The 19,127-nt window shown below is 39.1% G+C and overlaps 1 protein-coding gene across 1 annotated transcript in view; it reads left to right on the plus strand.

Annotated features, from left to right (window-relative positions):
• HAO1 (hydroxyacid oxidase 1) overlaps window positions 1–18,805 on the plus strand; it is a 50,671-nt gene extending 31,866 nt beyond the window's left edge. The window contains exons 4-8 of the mRNA XM_014828756.3: window positions 626–801; window positions 8,353–8,444; window positions 15,572–15,730; window positions 16,117–16,186; window positions 18,058–18,805. Of these exons, the coding sequence (XP_014684242.1) occupies window positions 626–801; window positions 8,353–8,444; window positions 15,572–15,730; window positions 16,117–16,186; window positions 18,058–18,128 (568 nt within the window). The 3' untranslated portion in view covers window positions 18,129–18,805. The remainder of the gene's footprint in view (window positions 1–625; window positions 802–8,352; window positions 8,445–15,571; window positions 15,731–16,116; window positions 16,187–18,057) is intronic.
• The last annotated feature ends 322 nt before the right edge of the window (window positions 18,806–19,127 follow it).

Here is a 19,127-nt window from a genome sequence, read left to right on the forward strand (position 1 = left end):
CAATTGCCAGGATGCAACTGAGATGTGAACAAAGAGAATGTGATTAGGAGTCAAGATACCCAGATTGGACCTGAACGCTGCCTGAGCTAGTTTATGTTTGGGGGCATCTTGTTCTTCACTTCTGTTTTTGTTTCCTATGTAAAATAGGAATCATAGGGTATCAATTTTAGTTTCTAAAAGCTTTTAAAAACACTTTGTTAATATTGGGATATAAAAGCCCTCTGTTAACTCTAATATACCGTGCAAATGTTTATCATTATGATTAATATGCATTGCTGGCAGAAAATAGCATTAAATCTATTGTCTGTGTTCATAAACTGGCTTGAAAAGGTAGAGATATTTGAATGTGGAATTTATATTTTTTCTTGAAACTGATTTATTTATACAAACACAGCCTAAGATGTAAAATAAACTGTGACCAATTAAGTCCACTAGATTGTCACATCTAGCCTGAAATCCTCCATCAAAACATGGAAAATATGCATGCAACCAACCTAGAGACGGTTAAGGAGTGAAGAGCCGATTGATTTGAAAGGGGTAACTTTTCTTTTTTCATTGAATGAGTCATTGTAAAGACATCTCTACCTTTGGGAAGTTTCTCATTTTATTTGTTTCTTTATTTCAGAATGAAAAATTTTGAAACCAATGATTTAGCATTTTCTCCTAAGGAAAATTTTGGAGACAACAGTGGCCTTGCCACATACGTGGCTAAAGCAATAGACCCATCTATCAGCTGGGAGGACATTAAATGGCTGAGAGGACTGACATCACTGCCAATTGTTGCAAAAGGCATTTTGAGAGGTTTGTTTATTTCTCTCCTTGAGTTCATACTGATTTTATGAGCCGTGATATTTTTAAGGGAAAATAATCAAGAAAAATTAGCATGGAACTCAAAACAGGCATTCTGTCTCTCAGTTCTCCCTTTTGATGTTAGTGAGTAAATATCTCCTCATTCTTAAGTAATATTATGAAGGAGAGCAGGACTTTCATGAAGTAAGAAGTCAACTTTTTGAAGGTATTGGGATATCATTTCCTTATTTTGGAGCTGTCACTAAATTGTGAAGCTTAGCAAGATCTAGGTAGAAGGTCTCAAATTCATTGCTTTGGTTGAAAGCTGCGACAGTTGCGCTCAGACCAACAAGAACCTTCAAAGATGATATTACAACAGCTAGACTTGTTTTAAAAGCTTCTTCTATTTTTCTCCTGTTCCCTCCAAGTTCCAGTGACTAGAACTAATTTTTGAGTGTTTACCTCATGGTAAAGAATGGTTGACTAGGACATTAAAATCCTCAAATATCAAGCCGTGAATGTTAAGGCACTTGACTCCTTCTCCAGTATCCACATGTATTCAAATCCCGCAGGGAGGTACCAGTGACTATAATAATTTGGAGTGTAAATGTGTTCACCCACAAAAATGTTTTCTTGCCTTTGAAAATATTTTTTTTCAGTATGGTTATATAGATAACTGCCAAAAACATATTATTTTAAATGGAAATGTTTAAGCCAGTGGCTCTGGGATGAGAGGTTCTATTGTCTTATCTCTGGGTTAATGATGACTTAGAATCAAAACTTTTCATTGCTTTTACTTGAATACGTGGGAGTCATATGACCTCTATTTAGAAAGCTCTAAGCGTGCCGCAGACTTTATCTACTTAATCTTATGCACACAGAAATGAAGCTAATCAAAGTAAAAGAATGGGCCCAGCGAAGGTTATAAGTAGTGGAGATATGTTTAAATCCAGATATGTCTTAATCTGTGTTTTTAAAAAACTACTGTTACACTCTGTCCTGTTGATCATTGTCTTAGTTCATAATTTCTGTGGATTATACTTCAATGAGCGTATCCTGGTGTTGCAGACACCTTTAGACAATAGTTTCACTTACCTGCTGGCATCTGTATTGTCATTCATGATTGTTAGTGCTACTTCCTGTAGCTACATTCAACTGTGGGTACTAAACAACATTAACTTGACAGTTCTGCCCCATTCATTCATTCATCTATTCATTTATTCATTCACTCATTCATTTCATATACATTTATCATACTTCTTGTATGCTAAAAATTAAAAAAAATAGTAACGATGTCTTTGGCCCAAAGGAAAGCACATTCTTGTAGGAGGCATGCACAGAAATAAGAATTTGTGTGCAATAAAGATGCTACGGGGGCTGAGATAGAAATCTGTGCAGTATAAGGGTGCAGCTTAACATAGAACGTGGGCAATTATAAGAGTGGGTTAGGGAAGATCTCATTTCAAAATGAAAGATGATGCTTGAGTTTGGCTATGATATCAGGTCAAATGACTCTTTCTCAGACTGGGATAACAGCAAAATAAAGCAGTTATGAGTAATAACTTATAAATCATATAAGCCATATTAGATAATGCAGACTTTAAGATGTTTGAGAACAACTAAAGATCTTGATCAGAGAAGCAACCTGATCAGATTAGCATTTTAGAAAAATCACACTTTGTGTAATGGATCTAATGGATGGAGGTGGCAGAATTGGGGTCAGGAAGGACATTTAAGAAACTCTTGTTGCCCAGGCAAGAGATGATTGTGACCTGAGGAAACTGGGAGGGTATAATTGAATTAGAAATTTAATGTAGTTTTAAATATTTAATTCATTTTCATCAGAGAAGTGGCCCAGGACAACTGACTTGAAAACACCAAGGAAGACAAAGTTTTAGTATAGTCCCATATTGAGCTAAGTCAAATAGGGAACAAATATAAGAATAAGGTTATTTAACTTTTTAACCAACTATTCAATTTAGGATTCCCAATATATATCATTTTCTATGACTTTGTCTTCTAGAATATGATGGCAATCTATTGAATTAGACTTTACTATCATATGTTAGGTTGAAAAATTGGTTTCTAGGACTTCATTCTGTGGTCATCTTACCTAAGACCAGCACCACCACCATCCATCAGCTCTTTTTTCTTTTCATCCACATGAATTGTGTGACTCGTGTCACTACATATTTTCATAATCTTTTGCACACAGGAGATGGCCCAAATGTTTATTGAGTAAAATCCTCATTGAAAACGATATGAATCTATTTCAGCAGAAAGGGCTCAAAAACAAGAGAAAGAGACATGGGGCATTTGGCATTTCAAAGGAAATAACTTATTTACACATGTACAGTTTACATTGTCTAGTTTTTCTGTAACTATTTATTTCATTTATTTAACAAACAGGAATCGTCTCTATGACAACAACTGCATTGAGTAGTGCATAAGCTCAATCTGGAGATGGGGGGAGGGGTGGCGGGGCCAGTTCTGGGAAATCTAGTTCTCACTCTTTCACAGATCTTCATCCAGAAGTCACAGGGATTGACTGAGAGTCTCCTGTCCTCTTTCATTTTCCTTTTACCAGAAAGATGCAGATTATGTTTGCAGGAACATGAAATCATGGGCAACTGGAAAGGTCTCAATGAAACATCCCCCCTTACCACCATTTCAGGAACTGCATTTTAATGAATGCAAATCGGAGTGTAAGATGTAATCTCTTGCTATGATTAGACTCTGCCCTTGGAAAACTTCAACACGAACTCCAAACATCTATTTGAGACAGGATTGCCAGAACTCACGCTAACAAACAAAAGGCTTTATGAGCAAAGGCATCGTGCTTTTGAGCATTGTTTTTAAAATTAAAAAAAGGTTTTTAGCTAGGCTGTCTCACTTCCATAGTGGCTTTTTGTTTCTCAGAAACTCTTCTCTAACCAGCTCTTTGCCTGTAGACGTTTTTCTCAAGACGCTCTCAAAGAATATTCACTCAATGTTCCTGGATTGTGTTCAAAACTGCTGCCACGTATCTAGGATTTAATTACTAAACTCCTGTACGATACCACAGAATCCTGGGTCAAAAGCTTTAACGGCTTGTGGGTAAATCTTGAGTACTTACATTTCCCTTTGGTATTTAAGATAAAATATGGACATAATGTATTAATAAGATAGCAAACACTGTGATTCCCTATTGACTATTGTGTTCGTCAATCAATTAATGTATCGACTGGCAAATTAACAAATGTGGAATGCCATATCAGTAAACTCTAAGGATTAATGAAAATAGCAAAGATTCATGAACACTGTGCTAAGTCAGAACATTCTGACCCTCTCATTAATTCAACATTGTTTTTCTCTCTAAGTTAAAACAAAATGTAAAACTGTGGACAAGGCTTCGTAAGTAGCTAATGAAAGAGGCTCATTTCTGGTCATAAATTATTTTTACTTTCTTTGCTTCTCTAGACACTCATGATCCTATCTTCTGAGCAAACCATTCTGTCACTTGCCCCTGCATTCCCCGGCACTGCCTGGAAGAACATGGAAAACCACATGAAATGATAGAAGATAGCAAATTGTTACTTACATGGCACTTACTTCGAATGAAAGGCTCTTTGTAATCACAATCTACACTAGCATGAGAATTTATTGTTAAAAACAAAACTCAAACAGACTTGCTGAAAGCATCCAGCAAACGAACCTTCCTTCAGCTACTCATCTTCTCACTTTATATTCCCCACACCATCAGATGAAAATAATAATAATGGTGAATATTTATCTGACTGGTCAATATATGTCAGGCCCTTTCTAACTCATTCAATTCATTTAATCAACAATTATCCTCATGATATAGGTTAAGACTCCGATGCCCAAAGAAGTTAAGTAACTTGGCACTTACATAGCAAGAAAGCAGCAGATAAGGGAGTTGAATCCAAGTGATCTGACTACTAAGCCTAGGCAATTAATCACTTTTTCATACTGTATAGGATTTGTTTATTGATAATACTCAATTTCTCAAAACACAGGTTGTAGCTACATAGTGGCAGACATCTGAATATAAATTGGAGAACTGCATACATCCTCATTCATGGGGTTCATAGAACAATAGAGTTCATATATTTGATTTTTTTTTTTACCTTTGATTTGATCAAAGGTATCACACACACAACTAGATAACCAGAGCAAACCACATCACTTCCAAATACCTTTTACATTGTTTGTTAAGTTTATTTATGGATATATGTAGTCTTTTTAAAAAATACCATACTACATCTCTTTATTAGAATAGGTAAACTCATGCAAACATTAAAACGGAGCTGTCCAATATGGCAGCCACGAAGTTAATTGAAATTAAAGTAAAATTTTAGTTCCTCAGTCACACTGCCACATTTTTATTACTCAGTGGCTACGCGTGGCTAGTGGCTGTTGTATAGAGCTGCATAGATCTAGAACATTTCCATCATCGCAGAAAGTTCTATTGGACAGCACTGTGTTAAGGCCATATCTTTAGAGAACCATTTTCCAAACACGTTTTAAATGATAATGTATAGAGCTTCTGGTTCAAAATACTGGACTGAGTACTCATAGTAACCTCTTACTAAACCTATACTCCACTGCAATTAAAGTAGAGAAATCGAAAAATACACGAGACTTATGACAGCAAAGCAAAGGAAGATGAGGGGCACAAACAGCAGAGGAATTTCAAGAAATTTATGAAAGAAACAAAGTGTAAAGGAGCGTATTGATAGGAGGAAAATGCAAAGAAAATTGCCTCTCAATATAGGCTTGGCGGGAACCCTGGAGGAGGCAGGGGCAAATTATTTAATGGAGTGCCTAAGCAGCTCTAGGTGTCTAGTCTACATATGTGATAGAGATGGGGGATTAGAAGTGGAGACTGAAAGCAAGGCCATTAATTGGAATTCTGTTTGTAAAAGTATTGCACCAGCCAATAATCCTGTCCCCTTCCCTCACCTCTTTGCAATGATGGGCACCTTAGCATAGTAGCTTGATCCTTTCTAAGGAAATAAAAGGATGGCTGGGACAACCTATGGGTGGATAACATTTACAACAGGACATGATGCTAACCTCATTCTGATGCTTGAGGAGCTCATAGTCCACTAGCCCCTTAGTTAACATTCCTGGCCTTGTCCCACATGGAGCTCCAAGAAAGAATTTCTACTCCAGGCAAAGACTTGGCAGGAAAGAAATTGATTTATAAAACAGCCCAGGAAGTGTATAGCAGCTCCCCAATCTTTCTTCCTTAAGTATAAATGGAAAATTTAGTATCACATGGCATATCAGAAACAGCAAAACGTAGAAGACCAAGAAAAATCTACAGAAAAGGGGATACCAGAAGAAAGAGATAAAACAAAAAAAAACTTTAAAAATTCCAAATGATAGATGCAGAGAAGTTGAAAATATACCTAAATAATAAGAATCTGCCGACAAAAGAAAACCAGAATATTAAAAAGAGCTACCAAAGACTAAAAGTGTGATTTCTGTAATTAAAAATGAAATTATTGATTGAACAATAGAATCAATGACATTTTCCAAAATGTAAAACAACGACAAGGTAAATAGAGGGAAAATATGTTTAAATGAAGGAAAGCCTTGAAGATCCTTTAAAATGTCCAATATCCAACTGATGTGGGCTTCAGATAGAAAAATAAAAGAAAGAAGTAGGGAGGAAATTATTAGAGACAGACAGTTTCTGAATGCTGGAGACATAAGTCATTAGACTGAGGGGAAAAAATCACAGCTTATTACATCCCTTATGAAATTTTAGGAAAAAAATGTGTATAGAGAAAGCAAACAATTACACAGTTTACTTACAAAGGAATGGGAGTCAAATTGGATCCATCTTCTTGTCAACAACAATGGGCACTAGAAGACAGTGCAGTAATGTCTTTAAGGTTCTAAGGAAAAGGATTTTTCAACCTAGAATATCATACCTAATCCAATTGTCATTCAAACACAGGAGAAGGTATTTAAATGCTCTCTAAGCTTACCTCTCATGCATTCTTTTTTAGGAAGTTACAAAGGAATGTTCTAGGAACAAATGAGGACATAAACCAAATGAAGCCACAAGTTAGATTCAACCCAACAAGAGATTCAATGCAGAGTGAGTGCGAACAAACCTATAGGATGAAGGTCAGCAGTAGGCCTTGAGAGTAACCCAAGCAGGATAGAGCAGGAAGGTAGAGGGCTCAGGAGCTTGTGTCCAGAGGGAAAAGAAGAAATTTAAAAAGGTTAGGTAGAATAATTGAAAGTTTGAAGAACTTGGGAATACTCTAAAGTCTCATAATAAATGGAGAAAAAAGAAGAGGCAATTAGAAATCCAGGAAAAGAAAGCTGTGTAATAAACCACGTATGGTCCAATATGAAGCAACATTAAAATGTAAAATATAGATCAATCAATGAGATGGGAAAAAGTCATCTTTCCATCTTGAGGCTAGGGCCTTTTCCCTCTGAGTGATTGAGAAGTTTCCAGTGAAATCTTGCAAATGGATCTTTATCTCCAAATACTGGCACATTGCAGGTTAGGACTTCAACATATGGATTTTGGGAGGACACAAAGATTCAGTCTATAAAACACAGGTTTAACATTGTCATGTCCCTGTAATTTTAGAAGAAAAATAATACTAGCATCATTTTAAAATAGAAGAATATTTAAAAACTAGTATTCCATGAAACAGTTTGGAAAATCGTGTTTTAGCATAAAATTTTAAAACAATCAAAATTACAGATCCTCCTATGAAACTTTTTTATTATTCTTAATCAGATCTGCCCTTGCTCTCCATTGCTGAATTTGTAAATATGTATGATGTTCTGTATCCATCTGTTTAAGTTCTCAAAATTTGATTTTCACTACAACCTTGGACCAACTATTTTTGAGTGTCAAACTTGAAAAGCAGTGTTACTTTCATAATCCTGTTAGCCGATGGTTTGTTATTGGGAGCATGTGGAAAATAATAGTTTAAAATATAAAAAATATGTTGGAAATTGATTTGAGAACATTGATCTATTTTAAAACTGTAGAGATGTAGCATATAATTTTAATATTACATTTTTGACATACTTCAGTGAGCAAAATACATTTAATTATAGAACAATATAACTTAAAATAATCACTGAAGTTATAACTTTGGATTAAAAAATGTTTTGGGTATAGACTTGTTCATTACTTGTTACACTTAAAGTGCTTAACACATAGATTATTTTATGCTATCCAAATTGTAGAGGAGTAATTCTGCTAAATGCTAACTAGTATGACCTTATAAGTAATAATAAAAAATACTTAGCAGGAGTACTTCCTTATGTGGATAAATAAATTTTAGCTGCATACCAATTTTCTATCTATTGAAAATTTTATTTCATAATTAAATTGTTGTAAGTGCCAACATTTTTTGGCCAAGGAAACCATCACTAATTGGGTGTATTTCTATGCTACAGTTTCCGAGCAAGGTATCCATGTGTGAGGTCAGGCTCCTTTGACTGGGATGCTTCCACTAAACCTAAGCCTTCTGTTAAGTTGCCTTTGCCATATAATGGTTGTCTTCCTCTTTCTAGGTGATGATGCCAGGGAGGCAGTTAAACACGGTTTGGATGGGATTCTGGTGTCGAATCATGGGGCTCGACAACTTGATGGGGTGCCAGCCACTGTGAGTTTCGGCGAATGCTGGGATTTCTCTTTGGAGTTCTCATTTCCATCACAGTTTTGACTGTCTCTGTATCTGCATCTTCTCTGTGTATATTTTTGTGTGGACACTCAAGGTAGAATATGTATGAATATATGAGATCTCAGATTTTAACTTGAATGGCATATAACTACCTAAATTAGATCATTAATTAGCCCAGTACATTTATCTGTAAACTTATAAAAGTCCCTGTTAAATAAAAAGCCATTTGTGGGCAGAGACTATTCTTGTATTCATAGGTTCACTGATAAGTATAATGTAAGTTGGAATATGAAAGAAATGATCCTGCCATGAAAGTCCAAAGAAGGGGAGCTGGCAGACAATTGTCATAATTACAAAAAGCTTAGGTGGAGTTTGAGATCATCGGCACAAATGTGACACAAAGTCAGGAGGAGGGAAAGGCTGGAATTTCCTGTGAATGTGGGCTTGAAAGGCTGCAGAGAGATGTTGAGTGGGTGGGAAAAGGAGAGAGAAATCCCATGGCCCAAGGGAGGGAAGGTTGGCTGGAAATAGGCTACCCTGCTTGAGCTGTGAGCTACTTTGGCTGCACATTAGAATCACTGGGGAACTTCAAAGACTCTCGATGCCCAGGCTGTGTCCAAGAGTAATTCATCAGCATCTCAGGGGTGGAGGTCATAGGCACCAGTATTTTTCAAAGCTACCCAGGAGATTCCAGTGTGCATCTATGGTTTTTATACTCTGTACACACTGTGCTAGGCAAATCAGAGTGCAGAATCCAGATAGAAAAGTAAAGTAAACTAACCTGGCTGGAAAGGTGTGGGACTGAGTTAGAACTGTAAGGAGGGCAATTAGCCCCAAGAGAGCCAAGAGCCAAGGAGACCAGCAGAAGTGCTGGGGTAGATTTTAAGATCAAGGATTGGGGGCTCAGAAAGGGATCAAAAGTCATGAGGACAGACACATATCCTGGGGTGGATTTCAGGCATTCTTGATCCAGAATGGGTCCAGGAGCTGTTGGTGGAGTGGGGTGAGACTTTAAAAAGGAGCTCTCTTATATGCTCTCTACTTGTGGGGACTTGGCCAAGGTTCTCTTAGATGAGACAATGGTGTTTCAGGTGCCTTTCACCTCTGCCCTGTCCCTAGGTGGACCCCTGATGTTAGAAGCCTGAGCTTAAATGTGGAATGGGAAAGAGCGAGACGTGTTTGAGGAATACCAAATAATCCATTTTGTTTACAGTGTCTGGTGGGAATGAGGAAGTCCTGGGAAATAGGGCAGCCTGGACAGGTGAGGGAAGAGGTCCTTGAATATTATAAGTCATTGGCTATGCAATAGAAGAGCCTCGATTTGGCAGCAATAAGTCATATAAATTGGATTTTGGCATGACAGGAGGCAGGAAGTTCAATTAGGTGGCCTTGATGATTGTGACAGCCAAGGAAAAGAGAGAAGGGCCAAACTGTGACCCAGCAGAGGGAATTGATTTCTACTCCAAACCTTAGTTTCCTCACCTTTTAAAGTTTAAACATCATTAGATTATTTCTTTGGTGGCTTTAAACTTCAATATTGCATAATCTGATTCATGATAGTCGAAGGAAGCTAGCATCATGTAATAAAGCTTAAAAAACTATATTTACAAAATAATGTGGATGGGCTTTCCAGACCACCATCTCTGAACTGAATCATTTATATGCATTTCCCTCCTTTTATCGGAATGGTTTGGGCAAAGTTATTATATGGATGGCTTTATTGGGATGACCCATTGAATTCATTCAAACAACTGGAAGTAGAGTAGAACAAATAATTTAGTCAAGTAGTCGTGGATTATTATTTCATTGAACTATTAGGTTGCTTTAGCTAAACTCGTAGACCAGTTGGGTAGATCATAGGGCAGACTAAATGACTACAGGGGAAATATTGAGTGTGTATATTTGTACTCACAGTTTTTTCTAAAGCACTAACGGTAGGAATGAACCAAGTCTTTGCACATTGTGTGATTACACAGTCAAGAATTTAAATCATAAAACTGCAAGTTTTTAGCCCTTTCCAATTCAGCTTGCCTTATAGAGACCCATCTTTTTAGACGATATTAAATGTTACCTGCGGGTAACTAGAGGTAGAGAGTGAAGACCCCTGGCGGGGAGGAGAAGCTGGTCACAGCTCAAGGCTTTTTCCCAGATTTATGCCTCTCTTGTGTATGAAGACATAGGCTTAGTGTGAGGGCCAAATTAAGTTTGTTTTCTAAAAATAAAATCTAAATCTACTGAAATCAAATCTAACTAGATTTTAAGGGAAAAATATCTAAATGGTGTGGTTTATTTCCCTCTGGCTGAGGGGATATGGAAACTTATCTAAAAGGGCTTTTTGAGCTGTGGTCTCTGAGCCCGTTTTTAAAAAAACAATGACCCTCCCCTTCGCATGCTGCGTGCAAGAGAGGAGATGCCTACTTGAGTCTTGCCTCATACTTTAGAGCAAATTTAAGGCCCGTGATGGGGAGAGAAATGTGAGAAAGGATTCAGTTTATGGTGAAGATATTTTTCCCTCAGCGTGTGGGTTTTGAGGTGAGTGGCAAGAGGCTTGAAGGAGGCTGTGGTGTAAAACTTTTCAGCAGACACACAGAGGCCTTGCTGTCCTGCAGATTCTGTGACATCATAAGTCAGAGCCAAAGAGGCAGAGTGATGTCATGGGAAGGGCACTGAAATGGGAGTCTAGAGTCTTGGGTTCAAGTCCTTGTCTTGCTTCCTCGAAAGGGTGAGAGCTGAGGGGACAAGTTACTCAGACTTTTCAGCCTGAGCCTCTTCATACTATTGTGTTGGTTGCAAAAAGAGAGCAGCTGGACTATACACTTTCTACATTCCTATAAATCACCAAGCTCCCTTGGATGGAGAAATACTTATCACTAGGAGTCCTCAAATAGGAGTTTAACTTCCATTTGTCTTAACATTGTACTACTGAGAACCACAGCAAGACCTCTGCTGTACCCAAAAAGAGTTAAAAATTAAGGTCAGGTCAAGGTGCTTACCCTTGAGGTAATAATGTGCCAAGACTGGTCTTGAAGTAATTAGAGAACAATGTGACAGAATATTTCCCAAATCTGTAGTACTGGAATATCTCAACCTGGGGTCTAATGACAGAATCTCTGGAGTCTTTGACCTCTGGAAACATTTTTTTTCATTTTTGTTTCAATGGTAACTGGACCCAGATTACCTTAAGCTTAAAAATATGACATTCTTTTCCAGTGAAAATTCTCCACTGCAAAACATTTTCATAAAATAAGCATTTGGGTTGTTCAATCAAGTGTTTCCAAAATCGAGGCCTCAGCTATGTTCTATGAGATCTAGGTAGATTATATTTCTCCTTTTAAAAGGGGTCCATGCAGGGGCTGGCCCCGTGGCCGAGTGGTTAAGTTCGCGCGCTCCGCTGCAGGCGGCCCAGTGTTTCGTTGGTTCGAATCCTGGGCGCGGACATGGCACTGCTCATCAAACCACGCTGAGGCAGCGTCCCACATGCCACAACTAGCAGGACCCACAACAAAGAATATACAACTATGTACTGGGGGGCTTTGGGAAGAAAAAGGAAAAAAAAATAAAAATCTTTAAAAGGGGTCCATGCAATTCTATCTTTGGGAAACACTTGATATATCAGTTAGCTTTTGTGGTGTTCCAAACCACTCTGAAACTTACTGACCAAAACTCAATAGCCATTTATTCGTGTCACAATTTTGTGAGCTGGCAATTTGGGCTGGGATCTGCTGGGAGGTTTTTCTTGTCTTTGCTGGGCTCACTCGTGTGCATCTGTGGTCAGCTGCTGGATCTACCAGGACAGGCTGGTGCTGCATGACCTCAGCAGGGTCAGCTCTGTGTTGTCTCACGTCTGGTACATTAGGTAGGCTGGTTCTCATGAGGTGGCAGGTTTCCTAGAGAGTAAGTGCAAGCTTGCAAGGCCTCTTGAGATCTAAGCTTAAAATGGTCACACTGTCGCTCCTCTTGTATTCTCTTGGTGAAAGCAAGTCACAAGGATGGCTCAGATTCAAGAGTTGGGGAAATACCCTTCTGGCCCCATTTCTTCCCCATGATGGGAGGAGCTGAAATGTCACATTGCAAGAAGATGAAGATAGGGAGGGAAAGGATTGCAGCCATTTTTGCAGTTGCAAACAATCAGCCAAGCCCATATGGAGCAGTGATTTTCTAGGTGTGCGTAGTGGAAACTCCCCTAGAGCGGCCTGGTGGAGTGTGATGCATGGGGTGGAGCAGAGAAAGTCAGGGGAGGCTTTGGGGGTAGTGGCCCGGACTCTGTGTCTCTTCACTGTTTTTTTTTTTTTTAATTTTTTTCCTTTTTCTCCCCAAAGCCTCCTGGTACATAGTTGTATATTCTTCGTTGTGGGTCCTTCTAGTTGTGGCATGTGGGACGCTGACCCCGCGTGGTTGGATGAGCAGTGCCATGTCCGTGCCCAGGATTTGAACCAACGAAACACTGGGCTGCCTGCAGCGGAGCGCACGAACTTAACCACTCGGCCACGGGGCCAGCCCCAGTCTCTCTTCACTTTTGATTAAAGCAGTTCTGGCTTTATCTGCTTTAGTTTCGTGCAGCTGCTTTGGTTTGAAACCTGTAAAAGGTTCCATACCTAAAATGTCAGAAATCAGAAATGACAATGAATGTTATAGGAAGGTAGAAAGGACAGTACTCCATGTGAGTGGAAGTTTTGTGGGCCAGGGAGCATCCTGGAAGACTGGGACTTGAGCAGAGTGGGAAAGAGGAGTCTCTTCATGAGTTGGATCCCTGGGGCATATTTCTCAAATCTCCATGGCCTTCTTTTCGGACTCCTTGAACCACCTGGCAGGACACCTTGAATACACTGTGTCCTCAATGAAGTGTTTGATAAGTCAGTGAATGGATGGCTGAGTGAGCGATAGCATTTTGGGATCTTACCATATTTTCCTGTAGATCAACCCCACTGGAGTTAAGCCCACAAGTAGTTGTCTAAAGAACCACTAAAGAAAGAAAAGCTGAAATGAATGGTCTCTTAGATGGGTAGCAAGCTGAAAAGAGGAAACATAAGTCATAAAATAGTGGATTTGTCTCCTATGTTTATTTAATCTCCTCTAATCAGAATTATTCTCTGAAATATACAACCGGAAAGTGCAGCTACAGAAAGAAAAAGGAGGAGGCTGGAAATCCTCAGCAATGGACAGAACATCCTTGTCCACAGACCCATGGAACACCAGTCTGTGCTCTATTTTATAACCCAGGATTCACATTTTCAGGATCCTTATTAGTTTCCTTTCAGGCCAGGTTGGGCATTGGAAATAACCTAAACAGACTTGATTTGCGTGACTTTGAAAATGTGTATTGAACCCAAGCTAGCTAATATTTTTCTTTGGTTCTGGTTTCAAATGGGGAAATATGCTTAATTACAGCTTGCATCATCGCTTGGAAATTGTAGCATTTATATGTTGATGTAATTTGCCTGACTGTAAAAGGAGGACTATGTATAGGTAAAGGGACATATGTAAGTGGATCCAATGCGTGTTTAGCAAAGCAGAAAAGCCAAAAGGAAAAGGGGAAAATCACATTACCTGCCAAACATTTAGGGGCTGCAGGCCAAACGTTGCCTTCACTTCCTCCAAATCTATAGTCGGCTTTGGTCATCAGCGTTTTACATAAAACTCTCTTTAAGTTTAGCCTCCAAAATTTTAGGAGAGAAGAGGGAAAGCGTTTTTCAGCTGATGATTTCAGCACCATTATTTCTAGAAAAACTGAACTTGAATGGGTGGTAGCTTCTTCTGCATGCATTTTAAACGGGAATTGGATTTAATTCTATATTTAAATATTTGGGGACGAATGTGGGTAATTTCTACAGATTTTGACCTACGGGTCACCTTGGGAATTGTTTCCATTCTCAAGTGCAAACATTTACATCAAAGTAGCCAACTGTATCAGCTATTAGCCGTTAACTGTATTGGCTATTAGCCAACTGTATTAGCTAATGCCACATGATGCTGTAAAACAAGATTCCAAACTCAGCGATTTAAATCAACAGTCTTTTATTCCCATGAAACTTTGTGTCAGCTTGGGGTCTGCCGATCTGGACTTGGTACTGGTTAGGTGGCTGTGCTCCAAGTTTCGTGTCCAGCTGGGCTTGGCTGGGCTAGTTCTGCTTCCCGAATATTTATTCTGGGGCCCCAGCTAAAGGGAAAGCATTGCCCAGGGAATGCTCCTCTCATGGCAAATGGCACAAGTGCAAGAGAAAGTTGAAATGCATGAGGTCACTTAAGGCCTATGCCCAGAAATGGCATTCTGCCACCTCTGATGGCATGTTATTGACCAAGGTAGGTTGCAAGGCCAAGGCCAATATCAAGGAGTGGGCAAAGGCACTCTGTTTCTTTTAGTGGGAAACACTTGAAAGTTGCCTTGCAAGAGGAGTGGGTTCAGAGTGGTGTAAAGGATCAGGAACAATAATGCAATCCACGGGGTCAAACTCTATGCGATCTTTGTGTTCTCTAGTGCTAAGATAAGCCCGTCATTAATTGCCAATCAAGACAAAGACCTTCAAGGCGCATGTGGTCATATTCCTTTAAAAGCAAGAAAAACATTTTCATGGAGAGCTCTCTAATGTATGGCTGGAATAAAGTATGTTGGATGGGGAAATCAGAGACTAAGTTTTTCATTACTAGCTGTGTTTTCATTTTAATACACCACTGCTTCCACTATCAACTGAGTATGAATTTTAACAATTGATTTTCAAGGAGTAATGTTCAGAATAACTTATATGAGCACGATACATCATTTACTTTTATATGTTTTATAAAGAATAGCTATAAAAGGTCATTACATGTTTGAAAATTGTATTTATATTTTTTAAAATCATGATCTTTAATTTTGAATATCAGGAAGAGAAAAAAAATTTTGAACTTGGAAAGAAAAATAAGCCACTCAATTCCAAATTTAGTTGGTTTTTCAGTTACTAGCATTTGCACTTCTTCTTTCTCTCAGAAGGGGATAATTTTACTGTTGATCCCAAACCTACTCAGCTTCTCTCACTCTCAGCCCTAGCCAGAAGGTCAGTGGCCTGTGGAAGTTGAGTTGGGTAACAATTCAAGATACGTAGTATCACATTATTGACCTCTTCTCTCCACAGATTGATGCTCTGCCGGAAATTGTGGAGGCTGTGGAAGGGAAGGTGGAAGTCTTCCTGGATGGGGGTGTGCGGAAAGGCACTGATGTTCTGAAAGCTCTGGCCCTGGGAGCCAAGGCTGTGTTTGTGGGGAGACCGATCATTTGGGGCTTGGCTTCCCAGGTAATCGGAGGCAGAGAAATAAATATATAAAACAGGGCAATTTGTTGGGACCGGCCCAGTGGCATAGTGGTTAAGTTCTCATACTCCGCTTTGGCAGCCTGGGGTTTGCAGGTTCAGATCCTGGGCATGGACCTGTACCACTTGTTGGTGGCCATGCTGTGGCAGCATCTCACATATAAAATAGAGGAAGATTGGCACAGATGTTAGCTCAGCGACTATCTTCCTTAAGCAAAAAGAGGAAGATTGGCAACAGATGTTAGCTCACCAAAAAAAAAAAAAAAAAAAAATGAAAACAAAAACAAACCAGGGTGATTTGGCAGTGAAATAAATAAGTGAATCAAGTCAGACTGACTTACCCAAAAGATCTGTATCTTTTACTTGCTTAGGGAGAGAAAGGTGTTCAAGATGTCCTTGAGATACTAAAGGAAGAGTTCCGGTTGGCCATGGCTCTGAGTGGTAAGATTTGTCATTCTCATTTACAACTTTCTTTTCTTCTAGTGGTCTTTAAGCCAGGCTCCTTGGTGGAGAGAAGTGAATTTGAGGGGGACGAGGATGGAATTATTTGGGGTCTAATTAAATTTGAAGTTGGCTTTATATTTACAGCTCAAGTGCAGAGCACGTTCTGAACTGAGGAACTCTACAGTGTGCATGGTCTGTAACAGTCACTTAGCCTCTATCTTTGACAGTCTTATCAGGGATATTTGGCTGAATATGAGTACCTTAAGGGTAAATGCTACATCAGACTCTTCCTCATTTCATAACACACGAGCAATTAACTAACTGGATAGTCAAAACCTCTACTTGGACGTCAAAGTGGCATCTCAAACGCTGCTTGTCTAAAAGTAAACTGCTAAGTTTTCCTACTAAACCTGCTTCACTTATAGACTCTCTAATCTCAGTTCATGTTAATACCATTGATTCAGTTGCTCAGATCAGAAATCTTGAGTCATTCTTGACTCCTCTTTTCTCTTATACTCTCACATCCACAGGGGCTCTATCTGCAAAATATAACCAGAACCTGGCCTCACTCACCACCTCCACGGCCCCCACTCTGGCTGGAGCTATCATCATCTCTCTCTATCTTGGATTTTGCAATAGTCTTTCTGTGTATCTTTCCCACCATCATCTCTCCTCCCTTGGCAGGTGTCTGTCTGTCCTCGCCTCCTCCCCCTCCCAGCCTATTCTGCTCATGGCAATCAGAACGATCTTCTTAAACATTAGTTCAGGTCATGTCATTCTTCTGATCAGAAACCAAAGGCCAAAGTCCTTATAATGGTCTATAAGGCCTTATGTGCTTTGACCTCTGTCCTCTCTCTGACCTCAACTCCTACTATGATCTCCCTTGCTTTTTCCACCCAGGCCATGTTTACCTCCCTGTTGTTCTTTGACTACGTCAAACATGTTTCAGCCTTGGGGTTTTTGCATTGGCTGTTCCATCTGCCTGTATGCTCTTCCCCCAGGTATCTGCATGGCTAACTCCATCCCGTCTTTCAAGTCTTCACTTAAATCATCTCTCCAAGGGTGCTGTCCTGATCACCCCATTTAAAATGACAATCCACCCTCCATCCACCTACTCAACCTCTAGTTTCCTTTCCCTGTTATTATTTCATTCCTCTTCCCACCTATCACATCGTCAATCATATAATTTACTGTTTAAATTACAGGCATTATGTATTATCTCTTCCCTCTCTAGAATGTAAGAAGCATGTGGCAGGGGTCTTTGTTGTCTTCACTGCAGAATTTCCAGTGTCTAGGGCAGTGCCTGGCACATAAACAATATTTGCTAAAAGAATGAATAAATAGAAAAGTACCATTATAACTAGTGACCGATTTGAATTTGACTCAGAATGGACCTCTAGGTGCAAAGAATGACCTTGAGTTGATTATCAACTCCCCGACTTGTGAAGGTAATGAGGGCTTCCTTTTCTGTGATCCATATCGCCCAGACTGCCCCAGATCAATGGGCTACTCACTACTGTGCTGAGCCTGTGTGGACAGCCTCAGCAAGAAGAATGCCATTCTGTGAATCCTCACTATGCGTTTTAATTTGCTACAGACATACCCTAAAAGAGAGCTTTCAGCCACTGACTCTCTGTTAAATGTGGCAGAAAGAATATACTCTTTGTGTTAATAAAACTATGTGCCAGTCATTTTGTGTTAAGGACTGTTTAGGTAATAAAAATGGTCTCATGCCACATAAGATTTGGCAAGCCTACCTTGAATCATAAACCTTACATTTGTCAAGTTTTACATTCCTTGGGAAAACGATTACCTGCCTGATTATTATTGCATTCATTTCATATTAAATGTATGCATTATTTTTTCAGGGTGCCAGAATGTGAAAGTCATCGACAAGACATTGGTGAGGAAAAATCCTTTGGCCGTTTCCAAGATCTGACAGTGCACAATATTTTCCCATCTGTATTATTTTTTTCCGGCATGTATTACTTGACAAAGAGACACTGTGCAGAGGGTGACCACAGTCTGTAATTCCCCACTTTGATACAAAGGGTGTCGTTCTTCTCCAACAAAATAGCAATCCCTTTTAGTTCATTGCTTCTGACTTTTCAATGGGTGTCCTAGGAACCTTTTAGAAAGAAATGGACTTGCATCCTGGAAATATATTAACTGTTAAAAAGAAAACATTGAAAATGTGTTTAGACAACGTCATCTTCTGGCAGGCTAAAGTGCTAAAAACCGAAATATATCCTTTGATAAAGTCGGAGGTAGCTAAGGCTGAGGTAGAAAGATATTGATCTTACTGTTTATTAAGTGACATTGCATTTAGATATCCTTGAGACAGTGTTCTCAGATTGCAATCTCAGGTTCAAATGGTTGGACATGCCTGGAGAAACAGAAGATTTGGATTCACAACACTGAGGGGTGGCACTTGACGGAGCTTGGATGAGTTGCTGATAATTTGTGATTTTCTGGATACTTTTTAGCACCCTGAGCTATGCCACTTCTTTGAACGTTGATTTCCATTCACATCTTTAGTGTCTGAATCTATCTGAATATTTTATGCTATATATAGCTTCTTAATCACAAAGAAATAAAGCAGTTTTTGAAAAAAAATATATCTGGTGCATTTGTAACAATATGGAATTCAACGATTTTAATCTCAGAACATAATTACCTCTGTGTTCCCCTTGTGCATACCCCATCAATTCTCTTCTACCTCCTGGTTCCTCTTCTTTATTCTTCTGCTTCTGTCCCATTCACAGTCACATGCAGGGCTGGCTACATAATTTGTGAGGATCATGTCAAATGAAAATGTTGGCCTCTTGTTCAAAAAGCAGTGAAAGGCATTTTCCTTTTTTCTACAGTTTTTCTCAGAACCTGTTGTGGTATCTTTTATCTGCTATTTAATGTCACATTTCCTTGGGCTTTGAGATAC

The sequence above is a fragment of the Equus asinus genome, chromosome 15 (assembly GCF_041296235.1).
Source record: "Equus asinus isolate D_3611 breed Donkey chromosome 15, EquAss-T2T_v2, whole genome shotgun sequence".
Classification (NCBI taxonomy): Eukaryota; Metazoa; Chordata; class Mammalia; order Perissodactyla; family Equidae; genus Equus; species Equus asinus.